This window comes from Macaca nemestrina, chromosome 8, assembly GCF_043159975.1.
Source record: "Macaca nemestrina isolate mMacNem1 chromosome 8, mMacNem.hap1, whole genome shotgun sequence".
Lineage (NCBI taxonomy): Eukaryota > Metazoa > Chordata > Mammalia > Primates > Cercopithecidae > Macaca > Macaca nemestrina.
In genome coordinates this window covers 94,670,601-94,687,923 of record NC_092132.1, presented here as the reverse complement: position 1 = coordinate 94,687,923, position 17,323 = coordinate 94,670,601, and the positions used below count along the sequence as shown (strand labels likewise).

General features: G+C 34.8%; 1 protein-coding gene across 21 annotated transcripts in view; it reads left to right on the top strand.

Moving 5' to 3' along the window:
• The window catches only part of LOC105495692 (syntrophin gamma 1), an 893,014-nt gene extending 878,497 nt beyond the window's left edge, over positions 1–14,517 (top strand). For 6 of the 21 annotated variants that reach the window (XM_071068268.1, XM_071068262.1, XM_071068261.1 and 3 more), the window contains one exon: positions 9,967–13,937. In XM_071068268.1, coding sequence (XP_070924369.1) covers positions 9,967–10,125 — 159 coding nt within the window. In that variant the 3' untranslated portion in view covers positions 10,126–13,937. Of the gene's footprint in view, positions 1–9,966 lie in introns of all 21 variants that reach the window. The other 15 variants (XM_071068267.1, XM_071068264.1, XM_071068266.1 and 12 more) reach the window with 9 other exon arrangements.
• Positions 14,518–17,323: the final 2,806 nt, after the last annotated feature.

Genomic DNA, 17,323 nt, shown 5'->3' with positions numbered 1-17,323 from the left:
AGCTTCTCATTCTATAGGATGGCTATAATTATTTAAAAAGAAGAAACTAGACAATAATGATGATTAGTGAGGATGTAGAGAAATTGGAGCGCTCATCTTTTGCTAGTGAGAATGTAAAATGTGGTAACTCATTTAGACAAAATTTCCACATTTTCTGAAAAGGTGCAAGTTGAAGTTGTCATATGACCCAGCAATTCCACTTCTAGGTATATTCAAGAGCAAATAGAAGATATTCCCAAACACACAAAAAAGAAACTGTACACAGATGTTCACAGCAGCATTATCCACAAAAATATCAAAAGTAGAAACAACCCAAATGTTCAACAGGTGATGGATGGGAAGGAAGAGATATGTCCACATCAGGAAATATTCATCAATGAAGAGAAAAGAAGAACTATCTATGCTACAACATGGGTGCACCTTGAAAATAGTGTGTTAAGTGAATGCAGACAATAGCAAATATCTTATATGTATCATGTTATTTATATGAGATGTCCACAAAAAGCAAACCAATAGAAAGACAAAAAATAATAATAATAATGCTTATCAGAAGCTGAAGAGAGAGGAAATGACGAGTGACTTGTACTGGGTACAGGATATATTTTTTGGAGCAATAAAAATGTTCTAAAATTTGATGATGATACTTGTACAACTGTGAATATTATAAAATCCACTGAATTGCATGGTTTAAACAGTTGAGTATCATAGTATGTGAACTATATCTCCCTAAGGTTGGTGCAGCAAAAAGTGAATGACACATAGAGGAGATGTCAAACCAGGAAACATATTCACTTACACAATAATGACATAAACAAATCTGACCATAATGGCTTTAGCAATAGATAAACCTTCTATGAATAATGATGGAGAGATTTGTTTTTCTCTAATGACTGCAAGGGCATGAAGAATATTAGAGTTAAATCTGGCCTTGAAAAAGGGATGACAATCACAGTAGAAATGAAAAAGAAACCTATCTTGAAATCAAGAGCCATAATGGAAACATGATAATGCTATTAAGCAAGAGATTTACAAAATGTAAGTTTTCAGCAGTTTAATATTTTTTTGTCCTCACATTTTAGAAGACTTACTTCAGTTATGGTTTAATGATCTATTGAATGTTGCATGATCATTTTACTGTGGGAAACGTATGCAAATGTAGACGGTGACTTAGTTGGTTCTCAGTGGTGTTCAGAGGACTCAAGAGTTATTGACCGACGGGGGAGGCACCCCCAAGATGGACCAATAGGAACAGCTCCAGCCTCCAGCTCCCAGCGTGAGTGACACACAAGATGGGTGATTTCTGCATTTTCAACTGAGGTACCAGGTTCATCTCACTGGGGAGTGCTGGACAATCGGTGCTGGTCAGGTGGTGCAGCCCGACCAGCGAGAGCTGAAGCAGGGTGAGGCATCGCCTCACCTGGGAAGTGCAAAGGGGAAGGGAATCCCTTTTCCTAGCCAAGGGAAACTGAGACACACAACACCTGGAAAATCGGGTAACTCCCACCCTAATACTGCACTTTACCAAGGGTTTTAGCAAATGGCACACCAGGAGATTATATCCCACACCTGGCCTGGAGGTCCCACACCCTCAGAGCCTCCCGCATTGCCAGCACAGCAGTCTGAGATCTAACTGTAAGGCAGCAACAAGGCTGGGGGAGGGGCACCCACCATTGCTGAGGCTTAAGTGGGTAAACAAAGCCACCGGGAAGCTCGAATTGGGTGGAGCCCATCGCAGCTCAAGGAGACTGGCCTGCCTCTGTAGACTCCTCCTCTGGGGACAGGGCATAGCTAAACAAAAAGCAACAGAAACCTCAGCACAGGTAAATGTCCCTGTCTGATAGCTTTGAAGAGAGCAGTGGATCTTCCAGCATGGAGGTTGAGATCTGAGAACAGACAGACTGCCTGCTCAAGTGGGTCCTTGACCCCTGAGTAGCCTAACTGGGAGATATACCCCACTAGGTGCAGACCGACACCTCACACGGCAGGGTACACCCCTGAGACGAAGCTTCCAGAGCAAGAATCAGACAGCAACACTTTCTATGCAGCAATATTCTATCTTCTGCAGCCTCCACTGCTGATACCCCAGAAAACAGGGTCTAGAGTGGAACTCAAGCAAACTCCAGCAGACCTACAGCTAAGGGTCCTGACTGTTAGAAGGAAAACTAACAAGCAGAAAGGACACCCACACCAAAACCCCATCAGTATGTCACCATCATCAAAGACCAAAGGCAGATAAAACTGCAAAGATGGGGAAAAAGCAGTGCAGAAAAGCTGGAAATTCAAAAAATCAGAGTGCAACTCCCCCTCCAAAGGAAAGCAGCTCATCGCCAGCAATGGAACAAAGCTGGATAGAGAATGACTTTAATGAGTTGAGAGAAGAAGGCCCCAATTGATCAAACTTCTCAGAGCTAAAGGATGAACTACATAACCAGTGCAAAGAAACTAAAAACCTTAAAAAAAGAATGGATGAATGGATAACTAGAATAATCAATGCAGGAAGACCTTAAAAGAACTGATAGAGATGAAAACCATAATATGAGAAATACGTGACAAATGAAAAAGCTTCAGTAACCGACTTCATCAACTGGAAGAAAGAGTATCAGTGATTGAAGATCAAATGAATGAAATGAAGTGAGAAGTGAGAAGAGAAGTGTGGAGAAAAAAAGAGTTAAAAGACATGAACAAAGCCTCCAAGATGGGATTATGTGAAAAGACCAAATCTATGTCTGATTGATGTGCCTGAAAGTGATGGGGAAAATGGAACCAAGTTGGAAACCACTCTGCAGGATATCATCCAGGAGAATTTCCCCAACCTAGTAAGGCAGGCCAACATCCAAATTCAGGAAATATAGAGAGCGCCACAAAGATACTCCTAGAGAAGAACAAATCCATGACAAATAATTGTCAGATTCACCAAAGTTGAAATGAAGGAAAACATGTTAAGGGCAGCCAGAGAGAAAGGTCAGGTTACACACAAAGGGAAGCCCATCAGACTAACAGGAGATCACTGGCAGAAACTCTCCAAGCCAGAAGAGAGTGGGGGCCAATATTCAACATTCTTAAAGAAAAGAATTTTAAACCCAGAATTTCATACCCAACCAAACTAAATTTCATAAGTGAAGGAGAAATAAAATCCTTTACAGACAAGCAAATACTTAGAGATTTTGTCACCAGCAGGCCTGCCCTACAAGAGATCCTGAAGGAAGCACTAAACAAGGAAAGGAACAACAGGTACCAGCCATTGCAAAAACATGTCAAAATGTAAAGTCCATTGATGCTAAGAAGAAACTGCATCAACTAGCAAGCAAAATAACCAGCTAATATCATAATGACAGGATCAAGTTCACACATAACAATATTAACCTTCAATGTAAATGGACTAAGTGGTCCAATTAAAAGACACAAACTGACAAATTGGATAAAGAGTCAAGACCCATCAGTTTGCTGTATTTGGGAGACCCACCTCACATGCAGAGACATAGGCTCAAAATAAAGGGATGGAAGAAGATCTACCAAGCAAATGCAAAACAAAAAAAGGAGGGGTTGCAATCCTAGTCTCTGATAAAACAGACTTTAAACCATCAAAGATCAAAAGAGACAAAGAAGGCCATTACGTAATGGTAAAGGGATCAATTCAACAGGAAGAGCTAACTATCCTAAATGTATATGCACCCAATACAGGAGCACCCAGATTCATAAAGCAAGTCCTTAGAGACTTACAGAGAGACTTAGACTCCCATACAATAATAATGGGAGACTTCAACACCCCATTGTCAACATTAGACAGATCTACGAGACAGAAAATTAACAAGGATATCCAGGAATTGAACTCATCTCTGCAGCAAGCAGACCTAATAGACATCTACAGAACTCTCCACCCCAAATCTCCTTAAGCTGATAAGCAACTTCAGCAAAGTCTCAGGATACGACATCAAAGTGCAAAAAACACAAGCATTCTTATACACTAGTAACAGACAAATAGAGAGTCAAATCATGAATGAACTCCCATTCACAATTGCTTCAAAGAGAATAAAATACCTAGGAATCCAACTTACAAGGGATGTAAAGGACCTCTTCAAGGAGAACTACAAACCACTGCTCAGTGAAATAAAAGAGGACACAAACAAATGGAAGAACATACCATGCTCATGGATAGGAAGAATCAATATTGTGAAAATGACCATATTGCCCAAGGTAATTTACAGATTCAATGCCATGCCCATCAAGCTACCAATGAGTTTCTTCACAGAATTGGAAAAAACTGCTTTAAAGTTCATATGGAACCCAAAAAGAGCCCACATTGCCAAGGCAATCCTAAGTCAAAAGAACAAAGCTGGAGGCATCACACTACCTGATTTCAAACTATACTACAAGGCTACAGTAACCAAAACATCATGGTACTGTTACCAAAACAGAGATATAGACCAATGGAACAGAACAGAGTCCTCAGAAATAATACCACACATCTACAGCCATGTGATCTTTGACAAACCTGAGAGAAACAAGAAATGGGGAAAGGATTCCCTATTTAATAAATGGTGCTGAGAAAATTGGCTAGCCATAAGTAGAAAGCTGAAGCTGGATCCTTTCCTTACTTCTTATAAGAAAATTAATTCAAGATGGATTAGAGACTTAAATGTTAGATTTAAAACCATAAAAACCCTAGAAGAAAACCCAGGTAATACTATTCAGGACACAGGCATGGGCAAGGACTTCATGTCAAACACCAAAAGCAACAGCAACAAAAGCCAAAATTGACAAATGGGATCTAATTAAACTAAAGAGCTTCTGCACAGCCAAAGAAACTACCATCAGAGTGAACAGGCCATCCACAGAATGGGAGAAAATTTTTGCAATCTACTCATCTGACAAAGGGCTAATATCCAGAACCTACAAAGAACTCAATCAAATTTACAAGAAAAAAAAAAAAAAACCCTTCAAAAAGTGGGCAATGGATATGAACAGACACTTCTCAAAAGAAGACATTCATACAGCCAACAGACACATGAAAGAATGCTCATCATCACTCGCCATCAGAGAAATGCAAATCAAAACCACAATGAGATACCATCTCACACCAGTTAGAATGGCGATCATTAAAAAATCAGGAAACAACAGGTGCTGGAGAGGATGTAGAGAAATAAGAACACTTTTACACTGTTGGTGGGACTGTAAACTAGTTCAACCATTGTGGAAATCAGTGTAGTGATTCCTCAAGGATCTAGAACTAGAAATGCCATTTGACTCAGCCATCCCATTACTGGGGATATAACCAAAGGATTATAAGTCATGCTGCTATAAAGACACATGCACACATATATTTATTGCGGCACTATTCACGATAGCAAAGACTTGGAATCAACCCAAATGTCCATCAGTGACAGACTGGAGTAAGAACATGTGGCACACATACACCATGGAATACTATGCAGCCATAAAAAAAGGATGAGTTCATGTCCTTTGTAGTGACATGGATGCAGCTTGAAACCATCATTCTCAGCAAACTATCGCAAGAACAGAAAACCAAACACTGCATGTTCTCACTCATAGGTGGGAATTGAACAATGAGATCACTTGGACACCGGAAGGGGAGCACCACACACCGGGTCCTATTGTGGGGAGGGGTAGGGGGGAGGGATAACATTAGGAGATATACCTAATGTAAATGACGAGTTAATGGGTGCAGCACACCAACAAGGCACATGTATACATATGTAACAAACCTGCACTTTGTGTACATGCACCCTAGAACTTAAAGTATAATAATTTAAAAAAAGGATTATTGACCCACTTATGCCTAACGTTCTATTACTGAAATGCTAAGCATGTGGAGTTATTTATATTCTGCTTCTCAAGGTCATCACCAAGGTCTGATTGCAAAAATTCAAAAAATTGCAGTCTCAGGCATAAATGAGTTAAAAACTTTCAAGGAGCAAGCAGAATGAGGAAGATAAATTCCAGATTGTGTGCCTAAAATAACACCTATAAATTAGTGTTTATCCAAATTCTCAACACTTCCTGCTTTATCCTGTCAGCATATGACTTTGCTTTGTATCCCACTTAAAACACAGAATGAATGAAAGCTACACACCGCCAAATCTACCCTCCTTCCTTGAGTTGTGCCCATATACTGTGCTTTACCTCCTGCCGCTTCAGATCAATTGTCCAGGTTTCCATCCATGTCCAGCCTCTCTACTTTTGCACCAGATCTCACCCTTCTCAAGAGTATGGTTTCTACAATTGTCCTCAGATTTGAGAGCTCAACTATTTCATGCCAGCAATTCAACAAATATGTACTAATTTCATAAACCTTGGAAAAACATTTTTGATTTCCTACTGATATATTCCTATGCCCCCTTTTAAAAGGAAAAGAAGGATTTCTTCTTCAAAGAGAAGCTGCCTGTGGTAGACTTACCTGTAGTAACTCTAACACCTTCAAACCCAAGCTCTCATTAAGTCATTCCTGTGAAGCTTTTGTTTCTACTTCTCCACAAAAGGACTCTTGTAAAGAATTAAAATGGCCTCTGTGTTGCTAAATTCAATGGTCGATTTCCAGCTGTCATTTTACAAGACTCCTGGTTTTTACTCTCACTTTCTTCACAACTACAGCTATTCCTTCTTTGCTGGTTCTTCTCCATCTTTCTTACATTTTTATACTGTGGAATCGCAGGGATGAGTACTCAGTCATTTTTTCTACCTATCCTGCACACCTTGATCTCCTCATCCGGACCACAGTGTTTTACCTACCATCTATGTGCTGACAGAAGCTGAACTTCTATTCTAAACTCTAATTGTTCCCTTAGATCCACACTAATATATGCAGTTCTCCACGTATCACCTGTATATCTAATATGCGTTCAGATGCATCACGCCCGAAACCAAAATCTTGATCTCTACTTCCAAACCTGCTTTTCCCACAATTCCTCCATTTGCAGAGCAACACTTTTTTTCCAGTTATTGAAAACTACTTCCAAATTCAAACCATTTCCATATAGAAACTTTGTAACTTCTCCTCCTTCTTTCAATTCAATGATCATAAAGCTTATTCTCAATAGTCTAACCAGAATCATCATTTTCTGAGTTATGTCAATGCTTGTCACTCATCTGCTCAAAAATTTCCCATGGTTTCCCATGTCGCTCATAGTAAAACTCATAAAGGCTCATGCAGCGTACTAAGTGTATTCTTTGATCTCATTGTCTGCTAAGTACTCCTTAATTCATTCCATTTCAGACAAAACAGCCCTTGCTTTTCTTCAGACTCTCCTGGAACATCCCTACCTCTGGGCCTTTAAAATTATAATTCTTGTGTCTGGAATATTTCCCCACAAACATGGAAATGGCTCACTCCTTTGTCCCTTTCAAGTTCCATATACAAGGCAACATGAATTTTCCTTTCCCACGGCCCCTTGAGTAGTCTTTGCTGTCTCCTCCACTTTATTTCTTGATTGTAACTGTCATATTCTGGCATATTATCCTTAATTTATTTATGCCCTTAGTCACATTTTGTCTCCTGTCACTGGAATGTAAGTCCCATCAGGACTGTTTTGTTTCTTTGTTTGTTTTTGTCTGCTTTATTCACTGCTATATTTCAACAACAAAAAAGAGTAGATGCATAGGAAGGACTTGGTATTTTATTGAATGGATGACTCTTTACAGTTTTGAAGATAGCTTATATTCAGTGATATCTGAGGGATCATGACAATCATAAGACTTTTTTTTTTTACAAGGGAAACTTGTAGTCTGTAACTTGGCGGAAGCTGTCGGTGGATGGATAGATAGATGCTCATCATCAGTGGATGTTTGATAGGTGGTAAGAATGCAGGTCTAGTACTCACAGAAGAAATTAGTAAATGAGCAGTGTGAGTTTACATAAGAGGAATCGTTGACACCCTAGGAGTGGAAATGGTTGCCAAGGCTGATCACTGAGAAAGAGGAAAGATGTGTGGGTATTGGAATGAAAAGCCAAACTTGGATCCAACTTGGTATCCTGCTTTCTCTTCTAATCACAGGCTATTATTTCCTGTCTATCACTCCTTCAAAACGGGTATAAAAAGGTTAAACTGTCAATCTATATCAAATTATTGACAAATAATTGACAAAGTGGTAATAATTGAAAATTTTCATTTTTCTAAAGATGCCTGGATACTTAGATATTTAAGGGTTGTTTATTTTGGGTAAACCAAAATATAACCTCTATTTTAATAAAGAGGTGGTAGAATTACCTTTAAGAAAAAGCTATTTGCCATACTATTTTTACCCATTTGTAACACTCAACAATATTCTCCTCCTTACCAAGAGTGAATTGCTTATTTTTGTTGTTGTTGTTTTATTTTTTAACAACGCGCAAGAACATTTTACATTTTCCCAAAATTTCCAAACCTTTCACATCACGTGGATTTAATTTGGGATAATAGAGAAAGTATTCAAAATTTGTTTGGGAAATAACCTGGCCACACCAAGCATGATGGGGTGAATTGCGGATTTCCAGGATGAGCTAAAGCAAAGAGAACTTGCTTATTTACAAATAACATATGACTAGTGACAATGAAGTGGATTATTATATAAATAAAGCTTCTAAGATCATTATGATGGAGTTACTAAAAACTTTTTTGGTGGAAACATCTAAGGGAATTAGAATAAATGAATAACCTCTTCTATTCTCTAGAACAAGTTGCTGTTTCACAAAGGAAACTATCAAATATTGAAGTTTTGAAGGGAGCTACTAAGAAAGCATAGCTATTTCTTCTATGTTATAGAGACCCCTGAATATATGTTATGGTTCATTGTACTCCTGTTGCCTGACCTGAGAAAATGCTCCTCAGATGAATTATTTTATTTAAATAGCTGCCTGGTACATGACAGATGTTACAATGTGTCATAATGTATTGAATATTTTGTAATATTTTCCACTGCCACATATAAGTTGTAAATAGTCAGTCATATACATATCAATTATAATTCTATATTCTTTATTACATATATGTAGTGAAACATATAATAAAATAGCAATGAGTTTATCAGAAATTTCATATGCTTTATTACCATCTAGTTATCCTCCTTGTGATAAGTTAATCGTATTGATTTCATTAGGAACATAAATGTATTAATTTTTCAATCACCTTGGAATTAAAACATGTTTATGTGATTATTGATGGTCTTTAATAAAAATACTAGCAACATCATCTTACTAAATGTATTCTGAGCATAGCTTTATGATTTTATAGCTATTTTGACATAATTATATTTTGAAATAACTTTTTTCTGTTTTCACATATATAGTTTGGTTGCCACTGGTAAATGGATTACAAATTCCCTTTGGTATTTTAATGGGAAACCTATTTCTAAAAATCCAAAATGAATTAGTGAGCTCTAGTTTATTTATTTTTTTTAGCAAATATGCCCCATACACCATTAAACAGCCAGCCACAATTAAAATTAATACATGAATTATTTTTTGAAAGTGAATCATTTGGATCCTCTGGTTACGAGAGTTCATATCCCCTTACTTCTAGAATTTTTTTATTCAGTTTCTTATGGCAAATATTAACTCATTCTACACAATAATCAAGAATAGTTTTAAATTGCTCTAACTCATATTTATCATCTGATGTGTGTATAAAGAGATAAAAATACTTTTAAAAGTACTTCCAAGTTTATATTTAATTATACATTATCAGGAGTAAAATTTTGGCAAAATATATTCATCAATGCTAAAACAACATTCATAGATGATAAGAGTGATTAGTCCTCCCTACCTCTTATCCACCACCATGTATTGAAATAAATTTTCAATACTTATGATGTTTACATGTTGACCAAAAATGTCTACATTTGAAATTAGTTTCCATATGATAGGTATCACAGATTCTAGATAAGTGTATTGAAATTTTTTTTTAAATCTAGCTATTATAAATTTTTAAAGACATTTTTTTTTTGTTATCTGACTTGTTTCTCTTTCCCTTTCAGGAGTTGGAATTTTCTAATTTATTTGCTGTTCTTCACTGCATTCATTCCTTCTTTGCTGCCAAGGTAGCTTGTTTGGACCCTCTATTTTTAGGCAATCAAGCTACTGTTTCTGCTGCTGCCAGCTCTGCTACCACGAGCAAAGCAAAGTATACAACTTGACGTACTTAGCTCTGCATTGACACGCACCATGACTATATAAGCAGGACACATTTACTCATCATTTAGACCCTAGAGAAACCATAACATCACCAAGTCGGCAGTGGAGGCAAATCGAAATTTTGGCAGAAAAAAGAAGGTCATGTGGAACCTCAAAAACACTTCCATTCTGGATGACATCTGTGAAACATACTATATGAAAAGTTCAGTTGCTTTGTACCAGTAAGTATATTGCTTTCACCAAAAGTGGAGACAAAAATGAATTATTTGAAGAAATATGTAAGTAATATAAAAATAGTAAGCTACTTATAAATAAAATACTTATTAAAAGATTACTTCTGTATTTTAGATTATTTTGTATGACTAGTACATGTTGGGCAGAGTCATAAACAAAGCCCTATCATTGTATTATGAGGGACATAAAAGAGTTAAAAACCATAAATCAGCAAGGAGCATGCAAAAAAATCACATCAAAGAAGGATGTACTTTAATTTGCTGATGTAAATTTGCCCTCGTGTTCTCATCCCATGATTTGACACTGGCAGTCCAATTGTTTTTATCTTATTGTAAATATTCCAAAGAACTTCGAAAGGATAATTACTTTGACCCATGATAGATACAATGTGGAATGGACTATTCTCCCTTCGATCACTGTTACTGAAATGTCTTATTAGCTGCCAACAATCAAGTATGCCAATAATGTATTAATTTAATTATGAGTGATGGAAAATTTCATGAACCTCTCATTTCTTCTTTGGTTTTAAATAGATTTATATTTTACCTAAGAAGATTTATTATCAAATTAAAGTTTCATCAATTTTCAGTGAACCAAAAAACTTTAGTAGAGAAAATAATATAAACAAATATGGTGTGAGAAGCAATTCTTTGTAATCTGAAGTCTACTAGCTAATCATGAACTAAAATGTCCCTCTAAAGCAGTCCCAAATCTATTATATATGCTAATTAAATGACATTTTTCCATTTCAGTACTATTTTATTAGAAACAAAGGTGATAGTTAAAGATAAAAGTTAAAAATTTTTATCTTCCCTTTTCATGGAAAGTGATTAAGTAATGTCAACTATGCAGGTTATTTTAGATATTTTGTCCTAAGAATGTAAATGTGGAAGGCTGGGAAATTTGAAAGCCTTAGAGGTGTGCAATTTACTGAGATTCCAGGTATTATACAACTAGTTGTATAATATGGAAAACATTCTCTGTCCTTTAGTACAGCTTTTTTGAGATATTTTTAAAAGTCAACTGTGTATGTAAGAAATAACAAAACAAAACTTTTTTTATTGGTACACATGCTCCCAGATAAACCAAGTATTACATGTGTCCTTGTGGATATAACCAAGTATCTAATAAATTGATTCAATTTTCTTTTTTTCCAAATATGTTTTTAAAAATCACTCAAGAAGGAAACAAAATGATTTCTATAAAGGACAGATTTATTAATTTTAAAAATTAATATCTAGTTGTTTTTATACTCATTATGATTCATTAATTTATTTTGCATCAGATTAATTTGTAAATACCTAAAATTGAAAAGAAAAAGTGAGGGTTTATAATTGTCCCTGAGAAAATGTTAAACTGAGTCTAACATACCTTGCCCAAAGAACTGTGACAAATTGCAATAAACAGTTTCAATGTAATGTATTTTGACCATAAAACTAAGTACACATTTGTAATTAGTATAGAACTTTAGAATGATTGCACACTATATTGATCAAACACAACAGTCATTGTAAAATTGGAGCCCACCAAAAGCAGGCTTCAGTAGTAGGCCACGTCTGAACTTACGGAGAAAAAGCAGTGGGATACATCCAACTTAGAATTTTCAGCTGTGGCAGGTGGTTCATTGTAGAACTTCTGCTTCCAACCACAGCTGAATCTCAGTGTTCCCCATATTGGGGTTACATGAATGTGTCCACAATCTGGTCTGAGGCAATATGACGTGGGCTAATTATCCATAAGCAAAAGAAAAAAGTTTCAATAGTTTACCTACCTGTAATAGAATGATTTAAAAATTGTGAAATTTTGTAAACATTCAATTTCAAAATTTAAAAAATCTATTATTAGCTATATTTTTTTGATATTACGAAAATTTAGTCTATGCTCATGTATGTTATGAAGGAAAAGGTGCACAATTAGATATGTATAAATATATATCTCCTCGGAGAATACACACACGTACATATGCATATATATATGCATATATGTGTGTATATATATAAATATAGTCAAATGCTGACCATTAATTATATTAAAAGAATATGTTTTGTGTACATACATTTAATATACATTAAATTAAGTTGTAAAATGCAGTTTGATTAAAAACTTATGACAATACCATTGTGATTATTTTTGATACTATTGATAAAAAAACATAAACCGTGATTTTTATTTAACATGATTAGTACAACAGTCAAAAAGTAACAAAATACTATTCTCATTTTCATCAGTTTAACAATTAGTGTTTAATGTTTTCTTTACAATGTGATGATTAGTCGTTGGCATTTGTTATATCTTGGACTACTTGAATGAGAAAGCTTAGAAATGAACAAAAACACATATAAATTTATCTCTCTCATATAATTTGGGTTTACATGTATGAGATTTATTCACAAAATCCTAGTTTGTACATTGAGCACATTTTAACAGCAAAACGCTAATGTGTTAACCCCTCCAGTGCCTTGGTGTATGTGAGCATGTATGTGTGATTGGGTGTGTGTCTATGTGTGTATGTGTGTGTGTGTGTGTGTGTGTTATCATTAAATGGTTCATTATGGTGTACATAACACAAGCTTAATGGGGAATATTGTTATTTAGGTCAGAGAATGAAGTTCAAAGTCATCTGAAAACTGCTAACTACTATAACAATGTCTTTTGCCTGATAAAGAATAACAATTCATCTAAGCTGAAGCATATTACAGAAAGGGCATTTATAATTTGTTATATTGCAACAAGTATTTATTTAAAAAATAATTTAATAGGTAGTGTATGTGTAATGTATACCCCAACACACTTATCCAGCTTTTTTAAAATGGGAGGATAATCAGGTAATTATTTCTTGCCCATATTTCAGACGTGTACCAACTTATAATTTTGAAATCTTCTCTCATAAAGCTGTCCTTCAGCAAGAAAAAGAAAGCAATTACTTGAAAATAAATGTCGAGTCCGTATTAGCCATGCAAGGAGAGAAATGTTCCTTTGGGTTCATTAGTTTATAGATCAACATTTCCCTCATTTACAGTGCTGAAGCTTGATCATGAACTTTGTCTATGTTGAATGCTGGATTTAAGAAAAGCTTGATTTATTACTGAGAAAAATTAATTATCCTAACAATAATTTAGAATTACTGCTAGAAATCAGCAGTGTGGAGAAGCTTTAAAAGTACAAGGATGATCTTGTGCTTAACTTTTTAAGGTAAGTGTAGACGTTTGGATATTAATAAGACACATTTTGCTACTATTAATACTGCTGTGCTTATAATTTCTCCTTAAGAAATTGCTTTATTCATACCTCTAAATTTGTTCTTTATTGTTTATTCTTACTACTGAATACTTTAAAATCATAATGCCACTTATTTGCACATTTGAATTTGCTTTTGCAAATAAAATATTATAAATGTTATATATTTTATATACATTAAAATGTAATGAAAATACCAGAAATATAAAATGTAAATATATTTATTTCATTTTTAATTGTTTTGGTGGATGTTTGTAAAATGTAAATTAATATCTGTGACAAAAATTTGTCACTTCGTTCTTTCAGTTAATTAATGTACTACTAATAAAACCATACTTTTTTAAATGAAGCATACTGAAAAATAAAAACAAATACTTTTTACAGATTTGGGTTTTCATTTCTTTGGGTTGAATTGTAAGTTTTACGTATGTTTAAAACATGATCCTGAGAGATTTAACTTCAATTAAAAGGTTTAAGATATGAACTGTGTATATGTAAGTACAGACTATGTGGTACATAATCTGTTCTAGTTGACAAATATTTACGAAGAATAGACATCTAACTCCTAAATGCTCCTAAAGTTTGAAGAAAGATGGTATTTGTCAAATTACTTACCCAACTGAGTTACAACTTCTGAAAAATATGACATTTGATATCACTGTAATTTGTTTATCAATTCTAGTGCCTTTTCTGTAGATTAAGATTTTCTATGTTGACATCCATGCCATCTACAAGAGAGTCTGTTTTATTTATTCCTTTTTATTAAATACGTTTTAATTTTGGCTTCCTACCATATTACACAGGTTGAAACCTCCAATTTAACACTAAATTGTTGTTTAACACTAATTGTTGAAAGTAGACATCCTTGCCTTGTAATGATTTTAGGGGAAAAGCATTCAATCTATCACCATTAAACACTTTGTTGGCATGGGTTTTCAGTAAATGTCTTTATCAGACTAAGCAAGTTTCTATTTCTTCCTAGTTTGCCAAGAACTTAAAAGTTCATAATAAATTATGAATAAATACTAAATACTGTCATAAGCTTTTCTAGCATCATTGAAAGGGTTACATGATTTTCATACTGAGTAACACTGATTCATTTTCAAATGTTGAACTATCATTGCATTGCTGGTATCAATTCACTTGGTCATAACATATTATCCTCTTTATAAATTGTTGGATTTAATATGAATTATTCTCTCTCTCTTTTTTTGTGATAAGTCCTATAACCATCCTGGCCCTGAGTCTACTGGAGCCCACCAATCTTCTTTGGCAGCTCCAACCAGCTTTAGAGTTTTCTAGGTATGAGTCAGATACTACTATTCCTTAAGTCTTACACACTCTAGGGACCACAGATCAAGCATTTTTGTTGATTTTCTGCAGATATTTCCCACCCCTGTTTATAGGTGCAAGAAGCACCCAATTGCCATGATAGGCAGGGAAACAGAAATGTCATAAAAGTCTTACAACTCAAAAGTTTCCACTAGATTAGGAATTTAACACAGGCAAGTATGGAGAGAAGGAAGGAAACATACACCTGAAATATCAACTCCATTTAAGAAAAATCCCACAATAATATACGTATATTTAACCTGGTGAGGCTGGTCTCTAACTTTTGAGCTCACGCAATTCAACCGTCTCAGCCTTTCAAAGTGCTGGGATTACAGGAGTGAGCCACTGCACCCAGCCCACAATATATATATTTTTTGCATTGAAGGAAATGTATGAGTCCACTTTTGTGTGGATAGAGTTATTAAATCATTCGGATAAATATCAATGAATTCAATCATCAGATCATTGGGTAGGAATATATTTAGTTTTGTGAGAAACTGCCAAATTGCCTACCAAAGTGACTGTGCCATTTTGTATTCTCACAAGCAATAAATGAAAGTTTCTATTGTTCTTTGCCCTTGCCATAAATTTGTTGTCAGAGTTCTTAATTTTAGCCACTCTAATAGGTGTAGAGTGACTTCTCGTTGTTTTAATTTACAATTCCCTAACTCTCTTGTTTTTAAGAATTTCTGATATCTACTTATGCTAAAGAGAAGGCAAAGATGGAAAAATGTAATGGGATGAGACTTTGCAAATAATTGTAGGAGGACAATAGAGATAGCTGGCAACTCTTCATAATGACATTGGACAGAAATTTACAGTACAGCAAACACCCAAAGATATGTAAGGACACAAAAGAATGTAACTGTGCCTGGGATTGTTGTGATAAAGGCCAAAACTGAAAGAGAACATTAGGTATACCTGTGAAAATAATTTATGCTATGATAAGGAATTTCAGGTTTAGTTTATTGACAATTGGAAGATTTTAGAATATTTTAACCCAGAAAATTACATCAATAGATTTTTAAAAAATTATATTTATTGGCAATATGGAGAATAAAATTAGAAGCAAGAAAGGAGAGATTGCAAGTTTGAGAATAGCCAGAAATAAGTAAATTCTTTCTGGTTGATCAAATTCTCAGGATGATTAAAATCTCTGATAAGCCTGAAAAATAGAAATAATAAAAAGGTGTAATAGTGTGTAGTTCAAGTATAAATAGATTTCAAATGAGAATAGGGAAAACTGTAAATATTTTCTTAAATGTGCTTATCTTTGTGAAAAAATCTAAATTAACAAACTTGGAATCTAAACTATCAGGAGGTTATTATAATACTCCCAAGAATATGAGTGATCATAATTTGTATGCTTGGTATTCATGTTGAATATGATAGAATAAGCTCTGCACAGGAGTATCTTGTAAATTTCCAAAAGGTTAATAAGAAACAACAGGGACAACCCTGAAAGAAATGAAACACTTCTTGAATGAGAGACAGCTGTTGTGTTAGGCTAATTATATATAAAATAATAAGAAACTATATAGGAAACATAGCAAAACTATTCTCACTAAAGAAAACGATTCCACCAAGAACATGTAGACTAACTAACAGTGTTTAAGAACAAAATTGGTATTGATGGAACTTAACTTGATCCAGACTTTTATAAAGATGCATCCCTAAGTTAATTATAACATGTTGCAGGATAGGGCTCTTTCTTTAAAGTGCATCTTGTTTGCAAGATGTGACTCACTAACAGATTGCATGGAAAGATGACTGTTATCATAGCAGAAAATTATCTCCAATGGTTCATATCATGGTAGAGAAGGATGAAAATGTTGCTGAAAAATGAAAATTCTTTTCCACTATTTGTACCATACTTCTTATGTTTTCAGATTTGCATTGCATTGATTATTTACATTAGCATAATCAAATTAATCTTTTGAGATTTCAAGATCCATCCAAGTAATTAACATCCTGGAAATACTAAGACAGATATAATAGATGTCTTAATAAACAAGAATAAATACTCATTTCCATTGTTAAATAAAAATTTTATATATAAGTAGTTATTAAAAGTATTACAAATTAATTAATATTGGGGGAATCCTATCTTTCCTTCTGTACTTTATAGTTGATTTCTCAGGTGGCTTGTAATGGGTCAATCTGTCATACTGAACTACATTTTCCAGAAATTCCTTTCTTGTAGACTTTCATTGATGGTAGGCACAGGAGATATTTTGCACAATATTTGAAAGGCAATTATCAAGCAACATACTGCTTTTATGCTTGGTAGGTTCTGCTGCAACTCACTCAGGTTGTGACTGAGTCCAGGCACTGCTGCAACTCATTCAGGTTGTTGCTCAGCTACTGGTTCACCTCACTGGTATGGAGCAGCAGCAA